The sequence below is a fragment of the Rhipicephalus sanguineus genome, chromosome 1, assembly GCF_013339695.2.
Source record: "Rhipicephalus sanguineus isolate Rsan-2018 chromosome 1, BIME_Rsan_1.4, whole genome shotgun sequence".
NCBI lineage: Eukaryota > Metazoa > Arthropoda > Arachnida > Ixodida > Ixodidae > Rhipicephalus > Rhipicephalus sanguineus.
Window position 1 is genome coordinate 149,863,689 of NC_051176.1, and position 18,652 is coordinate 149,882,340.

Below are 18,652 nucleotides of genomic sequence, written 5' to 3' on the forward strand. Positions count from 1 at the left end.
ACTTGGTGGTTTAAAGACAGCCACCCATTACAAAAGGCACACACATTACTGCGCGTATTCCCTTAAGGCCACGTAGTGGGTGCACCGCAACTTCGAAAAAATTTCTGCTTTAAAGCATGCTACCCATTACATAAGGCACACACCTTAGTGCGCGCATTCTGTTAAACACTTGTAGTGGTGGAACTGCGCACAAGGAACAGAATATCGCTATCGCGTTCAACTCTTAAAGGCGAAGCTAAAGCGTCCCCCAATTTTTTTGCTACAGCTGCAGATATACATACACTGTATCAAATTCTACAAATATATATGAACACTCTGGAAACGTGGCTTGAGGGCATTAATTTACCTTTGAACATCAGGAAGAGTGCAATGGTAGTTTTCCCACTAAGTGTCCCAGTGCAAATTTCGTTACTTTACCGACAAGATGTCATACCACAGGTGGAATCGGTCAAGTATTTAGGGGTGATCTATACCGAAAAACTAAATTGGGATGCGCATATGCAAAATATGGCAGCTAAATGAGCGCGGGCGGTAGGGATACTACGTAGAGTCAGCAGTAAACGATCTGGTTTACGTCGTGATGTGCTCATTATGATTTATTGTATGCATATGCGCCCGAAATTGGAGTTTGGCTGCGTCTTGTTTTCTGGAGCACCTGCTTACAAACTTCGACCATTGGTTCTTCTAGAGCGCGAATCACTAAGATTATGTCTTGGACTTCCTAAATTCGTCGCAAATAATATTTTGTATAATGAAGCGCGCCTGCCTTCTCTTCTTACACGGTTCCAAATTCTAACAGTACGTACCTTCCTAAAGATATGTGCGACACCCCAGAGAAGATCACAGTATTGTAGAGAAGCCTTGGGACATGGTAATGGGTTACCCTCTCCAGCGCCTTCTAGTGGGTCATCCTCTTTGGCTGCTTGAAGAAAGAACGCCGCTCGCGCAGGGAGTTCGTGCCTTGCCGTGACTGTCGCCATTACTCATTGTCGTTGAGTGCTGTCTATTAAACACCTTAACAATTTGGTGGAGAGTGCTCAGCTCCGATCCCGTACCTTGCCATCTACCATGCCTCAAGACGCCGCCCAGCAAACGCCTCCTCTCGCAACGAGCACATGTCCCGGTGTCCCCCGTATACGCGACCCACCTATCTTCACTGGCGCCGATAGCACCGACGTGGAGGACTGGCTCGCAATTTACGAGCGCGTCAGCATCCCCAACAAATGGGACGAAGAAGGCAAGTTAAGCAACTTGGTGTTCTACCTCGCGGGCGTAGCAAGCTTGTGGTACAACAACCACGCGTCCGATTTTGCGACTTGGGCCGATTTCAAGACCGCCGTCATCAGCGTTTTTGGCCGCCCAGCAGTTCGTAAGCTGCAAGCCGAACAGCGCTTACGTGAGCGATCTCAGCAGGCCGGTGAATCTTTCACCAGTTATATCGAAGACGTCCTGGACTTGTGTAAGAAAGCCAACGGCACCATGTCCGAGTCTGACAAGATCCGGAACATTATGAAGGGCATTGACGACGATGCCTTCACCATGTTGCTCGCTAAAAACCCTTCCACCGTGGCCGAGGTCATAACACTGTGCCAGAGCTACGAGGAGCTCCGCCGGCAACGTTCGATGACCCGTCGCTCCCCATCATGCGACGCAGAGCTTGCTGGCTTGGCGGCAATATCTGACCAGGCCGCGTTGCTGGCAGAAGTCAAGTCATTCGTGCGCGAGGAAATTGCACGCCAGATCTCCCTCCTCGCCTTTGCCCACCCGCCGCACGTTCAACAGTCGTCGACCACCCTTCTTCCTCCTCTCCGCCGAGCGATTGAGCAGGAAATTGCGGAGGTCATGCCTGAGTATCACCCGCAACCTCCGGCGCCTGCGCCTCAGAGTTACGCTCAAGTTGTCGCCAGGACGCCCCAAGTAATTCCTGCGGCTGCCCCAATGAGTTACGCCGAAGCCGCCGCTAGACCTCCGTTCTTTGAGGCGGGTGTGCCGGCTACATATGCTGACGCCATCCCTCGGCCCCGACTGCAGCCCACTATGCAGTCATTTCAGCAGCCGACTCGTCAATCACGTACTGCGACATGGGCGGGACCTACCCCGGCGAACCGATGGCGCACCCCCGACAACCGGCCCATCTGCTTTGCTTGCGGTTACGCCGGTCACGTGGCACGTTATTGTCAACGCGTGCAGCCGCCTCGAGTCGCGTCACCTGTCACCAGCCAGTCAAGCCGTGCATTCTACGACCCACCTCCACCTATGTCGCCGACGTCACGCCCACCTCCAGCTACTCGCCGCTCTCCGTCTCCCCGACGTCGGTCACTGTCACCCATGCGGCCTCGTTCGATCGCACGAGAGCAGGAAAACTAGTCGTCGCAGTCCAGGAGGCAAGGGCTGCGACGCTATCGAACTGTGAAAGCCCTCAGCGAAGTCCATCGAATGTAATCGACGTGCTTGTGGACGGTGTTCGCGCATCGGCCCTTATCGATACTGGAGCCGCTGTATCCGTTATGGACGCAAAACTTTGCCGCTTACTTCGAAAAGTGATGACGCCACTTTCTGGGATGTCCCTTCGTACCGCGAGCTCCCAGAGTATTCATCCCACAGCAGTATGCACTGCTCGCGTCGTCATTCAGGACGTTCTGTACGACGTCGAGTTCATCATAATTGCGGCATGCTCTCACGACGTCATCTTGGGATGGGATTTCCTCTCCCGCCACGACGCCGTAATTCGTTGCGCACCAGCCGAAATCGAACTCTCACCGTTCTCACATTTGACGCCGACAGACAGTCCATCGGCAATGAGCAAGATCCTCGTCCAAGACGATACGAAAGTGCCTCCAAACTCGTCAACGGCTGTGTCGGTCTACTGCGCCGGTCTCTCCGACACCACTGCACTCCTTTCGCCATCTGCCCGCGTCTGCACTAGGAAAGGGTTGCTGGTACCTTTTGCTACCGTGCGAGTCACTCAGGGCAGCACCACTATTTTTGTTACCAACCCATCCCCGTGCATTGTTACGTTGGTTCGAGGGGAATGTCTCGGCAAAGTGGAACCCGTTGAAGACGCACAAGTTCTGGACGCTCCCGGTGACTCGCACTGTACCAGTTCCCGCACCATCAGTGCTGTTTCCACATCTGTTTCGTCACCTACTGATGTATTTGGTCCCTCCATTGCTGACAACCTTACATCGGTCCAGCGTTCGCAGCTTCTGTGCTTGTTGGATGAATTTCGTCATTCTTTCGATGTCGGGCAAACTTCCCTCGGCCGCACGTCCGCTGTTACGCATCGCATCGACACTGGCGCCCAACCACCACTGCGGCAACGTCCATATCGCGTGTCTCCCACGGAACGCCGGGTAATTAACGAGCAAGTGGACGATATGCTTCGACGCGATGTAATTCGGCCCTCCGACAGCCCATGGGCGTCTCCTGTTGTTCTCGTTACGAAGAAGGACGGTTCTGTGCGGTTCTGTGTGGACTACCGACGGCTCAACAAGGTCACCCGCAAGGATGTTTATCCACTGCCGCGAATCGACGACGCGATTGACAGCCTCCAAGGAGCAGAATTCTTTTCATCTCTCGATTTGCGCTCGGGGTACTGGCAAGTACCCATGGCTGATGACGCTCGACCAAAGACAGCCTTTGTCACGCCCGACGGCTTGTACGAGTTCAACGTCATGCCGTTCGGTCTGTGTAATGCGCCCGCGACCTTCGAGCGCATGATGGACACCGTTCTGCGTAACTTGAAATGGCACACGTGCCTGTGTTACCTGGACGACGTCGTCGTCTTCGCTCCGGACTTCTCCACGCATCTCCAACGTCTGCGGCATGTTTTGACACGTTTGAGCAACGCCGGCCTCCAACTGAATCTGAAGAAGTGCCGATTTGCGGCACGGCAGCTGACAATCCTCGGCTACGTCGTGTCCAAAGACGGAATCCTTCCCGATCCGGCCAAGCTTCGGGCCGTGGCCGAATTTCCCAAACCTACGTCCGTCAAAGAACTGCGCAGTTTCGTCGGACTGTGTTCATACTTTCGACGCTTCATACGAAACTTTGCCACCATCATATCGCCGCTGACGAAGCTCCTTGGAAGTTACGGACCCCTAAATTCGTGGTCGTCCGAGTGTGACGACGCGTTCGCAAAGCTCCGTCGTTTGTTCACGTCTCCTCCCATACTACGTCACTACGACCCTACGGCCCCTACGGAGGTACACACGGACGCCAGCGGCGTAGGCCTCGGCGCTGTCCTTGCGCAACGCAAACCAGGGTTCCCCGAATATGTCGTGGCATACGCAAGCCGTACGCTTACCAGAGCCGAGACCAATTACTCAGTCACGGAAAAAGAGTGCCTGGCGATCATATGGGCCCTTACAAAGTTTCGACCTTATTTGTATGGTCGCCCATTTGATGTCGTCACCGACCATCATGCACTATGCTGGCTGTCGTCATTGAAGAATCCATCAGGCCGTCTCGCCCGCTGGGCACTTCGCCTGCAGGACTACGACATCCGCGTGCTGTACCGCAACGGACGCCAGCATGCTGACGCCGACGCCCTCTCGCGCTCTCCCTTGCCTGACGACAATGCCCCCTGCTCAGTATCTCACATAGCTGTTGCTTCAATCAGCGTTCACACCATCGCTACCGAACAGCGCAAGGATAAATGGATCACCTCGCTGATCGACTTGCTCACTGATCCGACGGCAACGCCATCCACTCGCGCGTTACGTCGTCAAGCCCACCATTTCGCCGTTCGTGACGACCTCCTGCACCGACGCAATTACAACGCCGACGGCCGCCAGTGGCTACTAGTGATACCCCGCAGTCTGCGTTCTGATATATGCGAGGCCTTCCACTCCGACCCGCAATGCGCGCACTCTGGGGTATCCAAAACTTACCACCGCATTCGACAACGATACTTCTGGCGTGGGATGTACCGCTACGTGCAGAAGTTCGTTCGCGCCTGCCTCGATTGCCAACGCCGAAAACCTGCAACGCACGTGTCGCCAGCAGGTCTACAACCATTACCTTGCCCTAACCGTCCGTTCGGGCGCGTGGGCATCGATTTGTATGGACCACTTCCTCTGAGTTCGGCTGGTAACCGCTGGGCCATCGTCGCTGTTGACCATCTAACGCGATACGCCGAAACCGCCGCCCTCCCAGCGGCTACAGCGCGCGATGTTGCCTCCTTCCTACTACACCGATTCATACTGCGTCACGGTCCACCCCAAGAGCTTCTCAGCGACCGAGGCCGTGTCTTCTTATCGGAAGTCGTGGAAGCCATTCTGAAAGAGTGCCATGCTGTTCACCGCAAAACTACTGCTTATCACCCGCAGACGAATGGCCTAACCGAACGCTTTAACCGCACGCTCGGCGACATGCTGTCAATGTACGTCGCCGCCGATCACACCAATTGGGATGCCATTCTGCCCTTCGTCACCTACGCCTATAACACCGCCCCTCAGAGCACTACTGGTTTTTCACCGTTCTTCTTACTGTACGGAAGGCACCCGTCGCACACCATCGACACGATACTTCCATACAAGCCGGATTCATCTGAGTGTGCGCCTATTTCTGACACAGCCAGGCTCGCTGAAGAGTGTCGCGAGCTTGCCAAGACATTTACGACGCAGGAACAAGAGCTGCAGAAGAGCATTCGCGATGGCACCACTACTTCTGAACCCACGTTCCTTCCTGGAGTGCTCGTATGGCTCTCGGTCCCTACCACTGCAAGTGGCCTTTCTTCAAAACTGTTGCCGAAATACGAATGCCCATACCGGATCGTCGAGCGCACATCCCCGGTCAACTACTTGATCGAACCCACCGAACCAGCTTCGGACATGCGCCGTCGAGGGCGCGACATTGTCAACGTGGAGCGCCTCAAGGCCTACTATGACCCACTCATAGTGACGAGCTGTTAGGTCGCCGGACGGCTCCCTTTTCGTACCCGGGGTAATTGTAGAGAAGCCTTGGGACATGGTAATGGGTTACCCTCTCCAGCGCCTTCTAGTGGGTCATCCTCTTTGGCTGCTTGAAGAAAGAACGCCGCTCGCGCAGGGAGTTCGTGCCTTGCCGTGACTGTCGCCATTACTCATTGTCGTTGAGTGCTGTCTATTAAACACCTTAACAGTATGTTTTTATTAATGAGCCGACGTCCTTTTTTAACCGCCAGTGGTCTAGATTAAGGTGTCCACAAGTGATTGTCGCACAGAAATTCTTGGAAAAAAGACAAGTAAACCTTCGTGAGGTACTGGTATTTAACAGATCTCCTCAAACAATTAGAATAGTGTTCGACAATATATTTACTAAGGAATGCAAACATTTACCCAATAGGTACCTGAATGCAGTTTTGGAAGACCACCTGTCAAATTTAGAAACAAATATCGTTATAGCGAGTGACGCTTCAGTTTGTGAAGAAAAGGCGGGAGTGGGAATTGCATCCTCAGCTTTGGATTAGTCTTTTTCAATTCGTTTACCCGACTTTACGCCTATTTATCAATCGGAATTGCTTGCGATTGTCCTAGCCTTGCGTAAATTACCCCTATCAATAACAGAAGCTGTCATTCTGACAGACTGTCTATCTGCTCTGCATTAACTGCACCTAATTTCTCGAATGCCTTAGAAGTATTTTATTCTCTTGTCCCAAGACATTATCGTCTTATTCGCTTAGTGTGGGTACCAGGTCACAAGGGTTTAACCCTCAATGAATATGCAGATGCACTTGCGGTGGCATGGCATCACACAATGGTCCCATAATCTCTATTTTGCCGACGTTGGCGTTTGTCTCAGCGGCGCGATTTGAAAAGTTTGCCACGTCGGATACCTTTGCGAAACCGGCTTTGGCAACATCTGAGTTTCCTCACCTTAAGTATCCATGGAAAAATCGTTCGTGCTGCACTAGAAGGGCAGAAATATCAATTACCAGGATACGATGCCGAGTTCCCCCTCTGAACTTTTACCTACACAGGTCGGGTCTGGTACAGTCACCCTTATGCCTCCACTGCAACGAGTGAATCTCTGCATCATTTCTTTTTAACATGCAGATTGTTCACAAATCAAAGAAAACGATTGTTAGAACAACCTCTCCGAAGAATGGGCTTAAGTTTATCCCTTCCGGTGGTTCTTTCCTTTGGTGCAACTGAAATGGGCTTTAGCCACAGGAACGTTTGCGGAGCCGTGTGCGATTTTTTACGGGAAACAAAAAGAATAGAATGTTAAGTTTATGTACAATGTCACTGTTTCAACCTATTGGTTTTTTTTTTGAAAATCTGGATTGGATCAGTGATTTATTTTTATACCATCCATTCCTAAACATATTCGGATTTTAAAACAAATTTATTTCTAAAATAAGGTACCACCCGTTTCATCGCCGATCCCCCAAGGTGGGTTGCGCCAAGTAGCTGAGGATCAACCAACCACCCAATCTAGAAATGCCGCTCTTCCAGCTTTCGCTGTTACTGTGCTGCACTATCCGCGCAGGCCTGGCGTTTTTTTTTAATTTTTTTGCGAAGGAGTCTCAAGCACCGGCGTGGGTCTGTGGTGGAATATTCGACTGCCACGCAGAGGGTCTGGGTTCAAATCCCACCCGATCCTGGATGTTTTTTTCTCTTTGTGCATGATAGCGGTTACGGACACCCGCGGCGGCGGACAACTACGCCATCAAAATTGGCTGTTGTGATCACACAACGTCTTTCGCTGTAATGTATGGCATGAAATTTTCGCACAGGAGCAATTTTTCTTATGTGCACAGCCATGGGAAGGCCACGAATAGTTCGAACTCCAGAAGAACAGCGTAAACACGATGGTACATTGCTTTTAATTATCTTCCTCTTAATCATTTCATGCAGCGCGTTCCAGGTTACGCGTCATTGATCTATCGGATCAAGTGTTACAACAGCTTCGTTTGCCAACCACCTGCTGCACAGTATGGATTGGAGCCCAGTTTTTTTTTAATTACTAGTTTCCCTCTCTTTTCCTGCTCTAGTCCAACAGGGTTTCGTTGCATCAAAATATAAAAGCAAGCAAGCAAACAAACAAACAAACAACCAAACAAACAAACAAACAAACAAACAAACAAACAAACAAACAAACAAACAAAACAAACAAACAAACAAACAAACAAACAAACAAACAAGCAAACGAACAAACAAACAAGCAATCAAACAAGCCAGCAATAAATAAATAAATAAACAGCTTTTTAGGCACCAGCACGTTCACATGGTCATACGGGACTCGCCACGTGTGACATATAGGTTCTCCCGGGTCCTTATTCTGGGAGCCGAGCCGCATAGGCTAATATGGGATTATTGAGTTTTTCAAGTGGAGCTTGTATTGACTGACATGTGAAGCTGGTGGTATTGGTGTTAAAAAACCCACTTCCTGAAAAAAAAAACAAGAAAACTTGTCTCGTTCGCTCAAGAACCCTCCTTACCCACAGCTGGCGCGCACCACAGGAATAATAACTAAATAGATTAAAAAAACTAAATAGATCTTCTTTACGGGGCTTGGGTTTCAACTCGGGTCCCCCCGGTCCGAAAGCGAGTGCCTTAAACGCAGTGCCACGCGCCCATGCTTGTCCAATGTGAACTGAAGAATACGAATGCGTTCTATCAAGGATACAAAAAAAAAATTGGGAAGCAGTACACCGAACACCTGCTATGGGCGCTACATTGAAATATTTCATGTTCGCGGACTAAAAGCGATCTGCCGGACAACACGTAGGGTTGATATCGGGAATTGCACATTTCACGAAGATTCCAACTTCGACAAAATCGAATTCCTAACCTGTGTTTCCATGATCGCGTCATGGTCCTTACGTTGGGCCGTTCTAGAGCGGACGAACGATGGAAAGAACATCAAAGACGCCATGCCGATTCAGCCCGAAAACAGCGTTCCGGAGACGGCCACTACCTGTCGCAAAACTGAACGCTTACGTTAAGAGGGAGCGTTGCACAGTGCGAAAGAAAGAGGGAAGTAAAGAAAGGTAGTAGGTCCGGCACGCCCACGCCACGCTTCGATTGCCCCCATTTCTCCTAGGGGGGAAGGGCTCCTGAATGTTATATAAAATGTTATATTAAATTGAGGACGACGCTTCGAGCCATGGAAAGGAAAATGATAGCTGTAACCCTAAGGGAGAGAAAGAGAGCATAGTGGATCAGGGACCAAACGTGCGCTAATGACATCTTAATCGGAATTTAGAAGAAGAAATGGGCATGGGCAGGGTATTTAGTGAGAAGCCAACATAACCGCTCGTCATTAAGAGAGACAGAGAAGACTCTAAGAGTAGGCAAACGCGGCAGGGGGAGGCATGGAGTTAGGGGGGCAGATGAGGTTGATTAAGAAGTTTGCGGGGATAACGCGGCCGCATCAAGCATAGGACCGACTTCATCGGAGAAACTTGGGAGAGGCCTCTGCCCTGCAGTGGGCGTTGTCAGGGCTATGATGATATTAAAAAAATATACATATATATGATAGGATCAGTGGGGAAGAGCCCTAGAGCGATGCTAAACCCAGACCGAATAAGTATGAATGAGTTATAGAGAATGACAGTGCACAAACGTGGGTATAATGAGAATTTTGTTTAAAGGGACAACGAAAAGAAGCCAGATGGAGGGCGTGGGATATGGGGAACAACGAGAGTGGAAAAATACAAGGAGTGAGCGCCTGCGCCACAGAAACAAACAAACAAAAAAAAAATTCTGGCTAGTGGGTGAACGCGTCATTTGACTTTGGTCTTTCCTGATTGCTTGAAAGGCGTATTGGCGATTACGTAAGCTACGTTATACAATTTGAACGGGAGATGTTGAACAAGAAACATCTCTGCCTTCAAGAAACGGGATATATAAAAAAAATGCCGGGGAGGGGAGGCTGGTTGGATAAGGTTTTCGCACTTCCGATCATCGCTTGGCACTTGGTGTGACCAGCTTTGAGTATGGGGCCGGTGATGTCGGCGCAATACCAGCGAACTTGCCCAGATGGCGCCAGCCACCGCGGTGCTCGTCCCTCCGAAGGGAAACCTGCGCGGCGACGCTGGGTGCGCTCGATTCGGTGTGCGCGCCTTTTTTGCCGGTGTCCAAGCCGCGCGCGGGGCCAGACGAAGAGAGCGGTCCGCCGGCAGCGGACGCACGGTCACCGGAGGCCCGCGCCACCGCCCGTGCAGCAGCAGCAGCACACGTGCTCGCGCCGCTCAACGTCAGCCGGCAGTGCCGTGCGAGACCAACCACCTGCAAGCCGAGGGCAATCGTGAGAGCGCTGAGCCATGGGCAAGAAGAACAGCAAGCTCAAGAAGGAGGTCGTCAACCAGCTCGTCAATGAGACCTACTGTGAGTGGCAGACGACGGCGACGTTCGCGCTCCTTACAGACAGGCCCTTCGCGAATTATTGACGCACCCTCCTCGACCATCGATCAATTAATTGATTGTCTGGCCCTCTGATTGATCAATTAATTGAGCGAATTGTTGGTTAGCGAGTAAACTGTTGACTACTGTTTTACCGACGGGCTGACTAAACCTCTGACATTGCTAGGTGCGTGTAACAAGTTCCGCAGGGGCATGTATTCACAGCTACCCCTAATGGCTGGCGTTGGAACGGTCTTCAGCTCACGAGCATGATCAGCCTGATGTCTTGAGAGAAGGTTTGTGAATACACTGCCTGGTTGTTGGCAGAATTCACAAAGCTTTTCGCTCTCGAGATCCTTTTTTGATTTGTCGGGCATCTTCGCCAATCACGCTTGGCCGGCGCCTGTTCTTACGAACCACTCCAGCGTAGAGGCTGCATTGCAAATACATGCCCCGATTTATTTTTGCCTTTAAATTCCGGCAGCCCTTCTAGCTGTCTCTTTTTCCTCTTCAGCTCATTGGATTTTCAACTATACTTTTGAAGACGATCTGACTTTGATGACTTGATGTTGTTGCCTCAAAACATTTAATGGGACGCATTAGCAAACGACGAATGCAATGGCGCGTAAAAGTGAATTCGCTGTGGCTTTCATCGTTCTAACGAGAGGAGTCAATTAGTTTCAATGATCTTGATTTCTGGAAATGTATCATAGTTTTGCAATAGTAGCATAAAAAATAGTACGTGGCGGCCGAGTATGACTAAAGAGCACGCCGAGCGCGACAATCATTGTCACGCTCCAGAAAAAGCGTTCTACTTACATGAGGAGAAAAGTAAAATAATGATGTTAATGATATGTTGTGTTTAATGGCGCAAGGACCAGCTGTGGCCAAAGAGCGCCAGGATATCAGATAAAAGTAAAATACGAGCGCATAATTTGTGCGCTGTTCATCATTAGACGGCTGGCACATTACAAATGAAGAGCTTAGTGCGAGTCAGAGGTTAGAGACCTTGATAATGCAGAAGCTATGCTATAAGAGTAATCTGTTTTATAGCTCTGTGGGAAGCACGCTGAACCCCATGAAGAATTTATTTTCTCAGACAGGCGCTCGAAAAAGCAACGCAACATGCCTAATGAAAGCTCACATGCATGCCTACGGAACCATGGCGTATAATTAGGGCTCCGTGTTTTCGGAGTTTATTTTTCTTGAAATTCGGAGGGTGTTTCTCGGGGTTTATTTTTCTGGCAAAAATTCGGTGTTTATCGGAGTTCATTTCTCGTAGCTCCTTAACTTTCTGAAATTCGGAGTTTAATTTTGCATCATTCGCAATACTCCAAAATGAAATGATACCTGAACACGAACATATCGCAACACACGAAGCGCACTTGTGTTGTCTGGAAGGTCTGTACGCACAAGACATATACACACAAGCACAAAGACTTGAATACAAGACACCTACGTTTTTGCGTATTACAACCTTAAAGCTTGTTGTAATAGTCGCAAGTGTACTTTACTAGCTTCGAGAAAAACCTATAGACGCATAAGCACCACCAGCAGAAAGTAGAAGCACAAGAAAAGAGCGTGATGCTTATGCGTCTAAATTTTTCTCGAAGTTGCGTACTAACCAGCCAAGCAACAAGTTCTGCTAATAAATTTTACGAGGTTGCTGCCGCTTATAGAAGCACGACTCCTTTCGGTTGGTGATTCTCAGCTTTTAATCGGAGAAGAACACAGCTATGTCGGCTAAAGCCTTTCCAACCTTCTGGTGAGCGGTTTGTATCAACATGCCATCTGATAAGTGTGTTACACTGCACTAACTACTCGCAAGTCTATCATGAGGGTCCTACGTCAAGGAAGCTCGTCGTCGTAGAAGGTTGCAGGCACCACCACTGATGGATGTCCGCGGAGTTACGGCGAATCGTCGATGGTGATGGAAATCGGGCGGTCTTTCATCGAAGAGCTTATCGTCGCAATGTCTATCGCACTGACATCATGTTGGTATTTCCGAAATAGTTGATCACTACCTAGCATCGTGCGTGCCACCGGACATTTGCTTCAAAAGAGGCTGCCTAGAGGTCCATCAGCGTGGTTCAGTGTATTTCAACACCATGATAGAGTGCACGGCAAAACTGGTGCGTGAGCCAAAGTTTACGTCAGCCAAACAGGCCGATGTATCCATGACCGCTTAGAACATGCCCTTGCGATAAAGAACGAAGCAGGGTCATATTGGCCGTTAAGATCGGAGTTTATCGGATAAATTCGAATTGTCAAAAATTTTACCGGCGAGTGTTTATCGGATTTTTTCGGATTTATCCGAAAACACGGAGCCCTACGTATAACGAATCCTACTGGCCTATACCGTACCACGGAATACCCGCAGCACCACCCCCCCCCATTGCTCCAGGTTGTGGGGTGGAAAGGGGGTAGAGCTTCGCACCCTGCTGTGACGTGATACGTCATCGGGGAGGCACCGCAGACCGGGTAGAAGTCTGGGTAACATGTGGAGATGTGTATAAAGTAAAGACTAGTGTGTAGGTCTGTAGGCGCCCGAGAGCCGTAGCCACCGCTCGTATACAGGAATCAGGGAGTGGGATGAACGGGGCGCGTTGTGTCTCGTAAGGTCTCGTGATGTCTTTAAATGTGAAGAACGGTGCAGCCTCCTCAGGGCTGGTTGCGTCATGGCGATGGGCAGCCCGAAGGGTGAGATTGCGTGTGGTCGCATAAGCGCCTTCATTACCTGCAATGAGGAATGACCAGGTGTCTTTTCGCGAAGGAGTTTCAACAACCGGCATGAATCTGTGGTAACATACTCGGCAGCCACGCAGAGTGTGTGGGTGCAAATCCCGCTCCCCGTATTTTTTTTTTCTCATTGTGCGCAATAGCTGTTACGGACACGGGCGGCGGCGGCGGGCAACTATACGCTACCAAAATCAGCTGCTGTTGAGGTTTCAAAACAGCTTTCGCTGTAAAAACTACGGAGCATTGGGTTTTGACATTTCCCCCACCTGCATTTGAGATGACCACGCTAAATTCAACGTTCCTGCAGCAAGCTGCGCCACAGGGCTCACAACTATATACCTTCGAAGGACTCGGTACGCAGGAAGTCGGTCAAGGCCAGCAGCTATAGGCCTAGCGGTTAGGCTCACCGGTACCGCTGTTGCAGGAAGCCAGTGGTTCTAAACGAAGCACTCTCGGCACTCTCGATCTCGCGTGACGACTAGTGTAATGCTTCCCAGACACGCTTCTGGCCGCGGCAACGCGAAATTGCTACGAGTCTGCCGAACGAGATTTCTCCAGTAAATGTTCGGAGCAGCGAGCGCTGGCGAAGTGGTTTGTTTCAAAAAGGTTCTTGCACGCTTTTACTGCTCATCAGCTGCGTTTGCGGCCTTGCGCCTTCAGTTCGCATTGCCACCGTTGGTGCCGCTGCGAATCAGTCGGAGTTAAAGTCCCTGGATATTTTTGGGAAAGTACCGTCTTTCTTTTAACCGAGCCGCCACGCCGAGCGCCCTCCTCTCCTGCCTTCCACCTCCCCACTTCACGGGCCGTCGCCTGGGAATCGCGCGCGTTATCTGCGTGGCATAGCATTCTTGATAGGAAAGTGGCGCGAGCCGGGTTATAGGGCCGGCGCCCGCACGGTGGTCGTTTGGGAGAGGAGATAGATACAGTTTGGACACTTGGGAGAGGAGGGTTGGACACTTGGGAGAGAATATGGAGGAGAGTGTCGCTACTTTCTATATATCAAGGGACTTTAGTCGGAGTGGGTGACGAAGGACGAAGCAAGGTGAAGGCACAATAAAGAACGAAACCACGCATGGATTGAAAAACGATTATTAAATGCTGCTTTTTCATAACTCGAACGCCACATTGGTCTAGTAAGCACTAATACCGTATCTATCGTTATTGTTGTTATCCGCCTGAATTCTTACGGAGATAATATTAGGGTTTCCTGGGTTTTATTTTGCAGGGCACACAGCACGCTTTAAGTCCTTCCATAAAGGCTATATAACCGCAGAATTTCGCTGTGCTTCTCTCGTTGCAGTTATTGTTACTCCGACGCTTCGTTAGCAATTTAGACGAATTCTTATTGTAGTCTTGACCTTTTTCGTACTGTGCCAAACACACAATATCTTTATTAGCCTTGTATTACGCAATGCCGCATTTTACATATAACTACGGGCAATATTCCTTTCGTGGCGTGGTTCGCACTGACTCTTCCGGATTGCACGTCGCGCGACGTGGGTATGTCGTGTGTGCCACCAGGCAAGGCATCCGTTGCAGGGACCATTGGTACGAAGCGTGTATTCTCGCGCGCTGGTCAGACCCCTTCCTGAAAGAGTAGGTGAAAGCTGCTGTTGACAAGGCACAAACACTTGGGTGATAGTCGCACTGCACTCTCCAGGTCGACGCTGCTTCATGTAACATCACCAAGTTTCCTTCACAAGGCTTGTATCTTTGTTTTAAGCATGGAATGCTTTTGGCTGCTGTTTTCGACGACCTTCAAGTGGCCTTGAGGCAAAATCAAGAGCCGTTATCCGGGCAACAAAACGAGAACATCCGGGCAACGAGTCAAAAGTTAAGAAAATGCGGTCTTCGGCCCCCAACCCCTTCTACGGTACAGCAGTACATATGCTAGTTACTGCCCGAAAAAGTTACAAAAAATATTGCTTCCGAGTTCTTCTTAAGGTTTATTTACAATATCACTGAAGCTGTAACGTCTAGCACGCTGAAGTTTTATTTATCATTTCCAATAGCGATGTTCTAAGGCAGAAGCACGCACCATACCCATGATTTTTATCTTTTGGCGCTGAGGCAGGGTTGTCCGTGAGTTTCGCACCGCGCAACTCACGGAACACATAAAGCGCTTGTGTTGTCCTCACCTCCCTTTGTCCTTGTTTGCGCGCGCTTAAGTGATCGGCGGGTTTTGCGCCGCCTCCTTCGAGGGATGGCGCCACGCTAAGTGACCACGCCGGCAGCGCATGGTGCGGCGCGGATGGTGTTTAGCCGAGACGGGACCTGCAACGTGGTTCAGTTCAACAGGTTCATTCCGGCTCAGTAAGCTTGCAGGCCTGCGTCGCGTGGTGGCCGCATATTAAGAATGGGGCTAGTATCATCTCCAACCAATCTGCGTTGCCGGTAGCCGTTTCATGCTTCCATCTATTCTCGATTATGGGAGATCCAGCCATATTTTTCTTTTTTTCTTCTTGCCATTGACGTGTTTTATTAGGAACTATAGATCGCGTGCAGTGTTTCGCGCGTTATATGTACTTCGAAAGTGACACACACACACACACACACACACACACACACACACACACACACACACACACACACACACACACACACACACACACGCACGCACACACACACGCACGCGCACACACACACACACACACGCACACACACACGCACGCACACACACACACACACACACACACACACACACACACACACACACACACACACACACACACACACACACACACACACACACACACACACACACACACACACGCACACACTTTTCATCAGTTCCGTGACGGAAACTCATTTTCAACCAGTCAAGCGTATCTAGTTTCATACTGCGATTTCGTATTTTACGCAGATGCGTGTTTTACGTAAATAAATTCGCACGTATAGAACGCCACAGAAGCTTTATAATTCTCAACTCTTAGATGAGTGGGCAGCATATGACAGCGCGACACATACTGTAATCAATAGTGTCGTTATGCTCTTACCTCGCCCTGCTTGCGTAGCACGTAAGGTGTCACGGCACCCGTATTTCGATGGGAGCGCCATGCAAGAACACCTGCATGCTTAGATTTCGGTGCACGCTAAGGAACCCCAGGTGGTCAAAATTAATCCGAAGTCACTAAATACGGTGCGCCTCATTATCATATCGTTGTTTTGGCACGCGAAACCCCCGAAATTATTGTTTTTATTATTTTGCTCTTCAAAAAAAGAAAAAAAAAAGGATGAGGCGAAAGAAACGGCTGTGACGCATTACTAAAACGTATCCTGCGGCGCAAGTGCGTTTAGAACTATCTTAGCTCTCCTGGCAAGAAGAAAAAGAAAACAACGTGAAAAAATACTTAACTAGTTTTGGAGTTAGTGCGTCTTCTCTGTGTAAAGGTCGCTTCCGCGTCGGGCAAATTTCTCGCTCCTGGATTTATTATTTTTCCCTCGGTTCTTTTTCGGTTGAAGCGCCCGTTTAGTTTTTACTAGACAGCTGCCAAACTTCACATGGTATACGTGCCGATTTCCGAGTCCTTTACGCTGAAGGAACGAATGATTGAATGAGATTCACAGGAGACAGATGCTGCCCCCCACCCCCCTTTCTTTAAATCTTTCACATTCGATTGAGGAAAGCAACTTGCATCGACGTGACCTTTATTGTACCGCGATAGCCTCCGGGGCGCACCAACGCGTGCATATAAATTTGCGTGTTGGTTATACACGCGCACGCCACTTTTAAGAAGGACAACGCAGTATATGTTAATGTGCAGAAAGATTACACGAAGACCACTTTTCGCCGTAATTTCTGTGATCGACAAACGGGACCTGCGCTTTGCATTCGCTATATATCAGAAGTACACATTAGTGAATCCATTTGGCTTCACTATACATGATGCCGTTCAGGGAGATGAAAAAACGCAACAACGTCCGCACTTCTGACCCTAGAAGTGCGCGGAAAAGGAAAGAAGCTGCCATCCGACAGAAACCTGCCGTATTTAGGATGCGCGGTGTTCTGGGTTACCTTACTCGCTTGTTCATACGGATGTCCATTGTCTATCGACTGAGGCGAGTGCATTCGGACATCGCTTTTCATTGCACAGTGGGCCCCGTTTGTTATCACGCTACATCAAACGCATGTCGTCGCATGATAAGACCCAAGTGTAAGGCCAAATACGTTATCAATGTACCTTATACTATAACTACCGAACCACCACAAGCTATGTCACAGTTGTAGTTCTTGTGTTCTATAGTGCCCCGCCACGGTGGTCTAGTGGTTATGGCGCTCGGCTGCTGACCCCGAAGGTCGCGGGATCGAATCCCGGCCGCGGCGGCTGCATTTTCGATGGAGGCGAAAATGTTTGAGGCCCGTGTACTTAGATTTAGGTGCACGTTAAAGAACCCCAGGTGGTCAAAATTTCCGGAGCCCTCCACTACGGCGTCTCTCATAATCATATGGTGGTTTTGGGACGTTAAACCCCAGATATTATTATTGTGTTCTATAGCCGGTACTTTTGAATAAACAAAAACTTGAAAAGCCAATTAATAACGGCCTCACTTGAGGCTGGCGATTTTATGAATAGACGTTTTCTGTGCTATTGGGCTATTTTCTGCACTTGGTTATTGAATGGCACGAAAATTTATTTCATCTGCCGTGTTAATTAAGGGGTTGCGCTACGAGGCTTCGATGGAGGCGAAAATGCTTGAGGCCCGCGTACTCAGGCTTAGGTGCACTTTAAAGTACCCCAGGTGGTCAAAATTTCCGGAGCCCTCCCCTACGGTGTCTCTCATATTCATACCATGGTTTTAGGACGTAGAACCCCAGAAATTATTATATAGCCTTGACAGTGAACTTAGCGACTTCATGATTAAAAATTAAATTTCAAAGCTTTGTAAGCAAGAGCTCTGACTGATAAATTTTTATGAACAGCTGCGGTGACTATATATATAGGAGCAGCCGCCACACACTGCACGTATGCTTTCGGTTTGGATGTTCCGTAAGATCCTATGGATTCGCTGGTAACTCGAAACAAATGTCGAAGGCTGTCGCCTGAAATATAACATTCACACCCGGAGTCAGGCCCGGATTTTTTTTTTTGGGGGGGTGGGGGGGGTGGGGGGGGGCACTTGGTGAAAACCTCGGCTATTTGAGAAAAACACCTATTTTCATTACTTTCGGAACGCCTCCAGCAATATTTCGGGGGAGAGGGGCCAAACTCCCCCCCCCCCCCCCGGCTACGGGCCTGCCTGGAGTCATCCTGTTCCTTTGCCGCCACGTGCAGCAGTTCAACTACATATAGTTCCCTCCAGGCTGTCCTGAACTGTGCTCGACACGCGCTGCCTTTTCCTTGACTCCTATTACGGTACTCTGTTTTTCTGCCGTGCCTCGAGCTTAGTGACCCTACTGGAACATTAAACCGGCTGCTTCACGTCAAGCTCTTCGGTCTTCACTTCATTAGAGTCGAGGCTGTTCATTACCGCCCTCCTGAACGACTCTTGCTTTCTACATGACGTTGCCATGGGGACAACTCCGTCGGTGCTTTTAAATGCTCTCTAATGACTTCTCAAAGGCGGACTAATGCTGAGTTCCT

The 18,652-nt window shown here is 49.7% G+C and overlaps 1 protein-coding gene across 1 annotated transcript in view; it reads left to right on the forward strand.

The window, feature by feature from the left end:
- The first annotated feature begins 10,058 nt into the window (after positions 1-10,058).
- Positions 10,059-18,652, forward strand: part of LOC119400186 (frequenin-1) — a 335,183-nt gene continuing 326,589 nt past the window's right edge. The window contains exon 1 of the mRNA XM_037667189.2: positions 10,059-10,316. Coding sequence (XP_037523117.1) covers positions 10,253-10,316 — 64 coding nt within the window. The 5' untranslated portion in view covers positions 10,059-10,252. The remainder of the gene's footprint in view (positions 10,317-18,652) is intronic.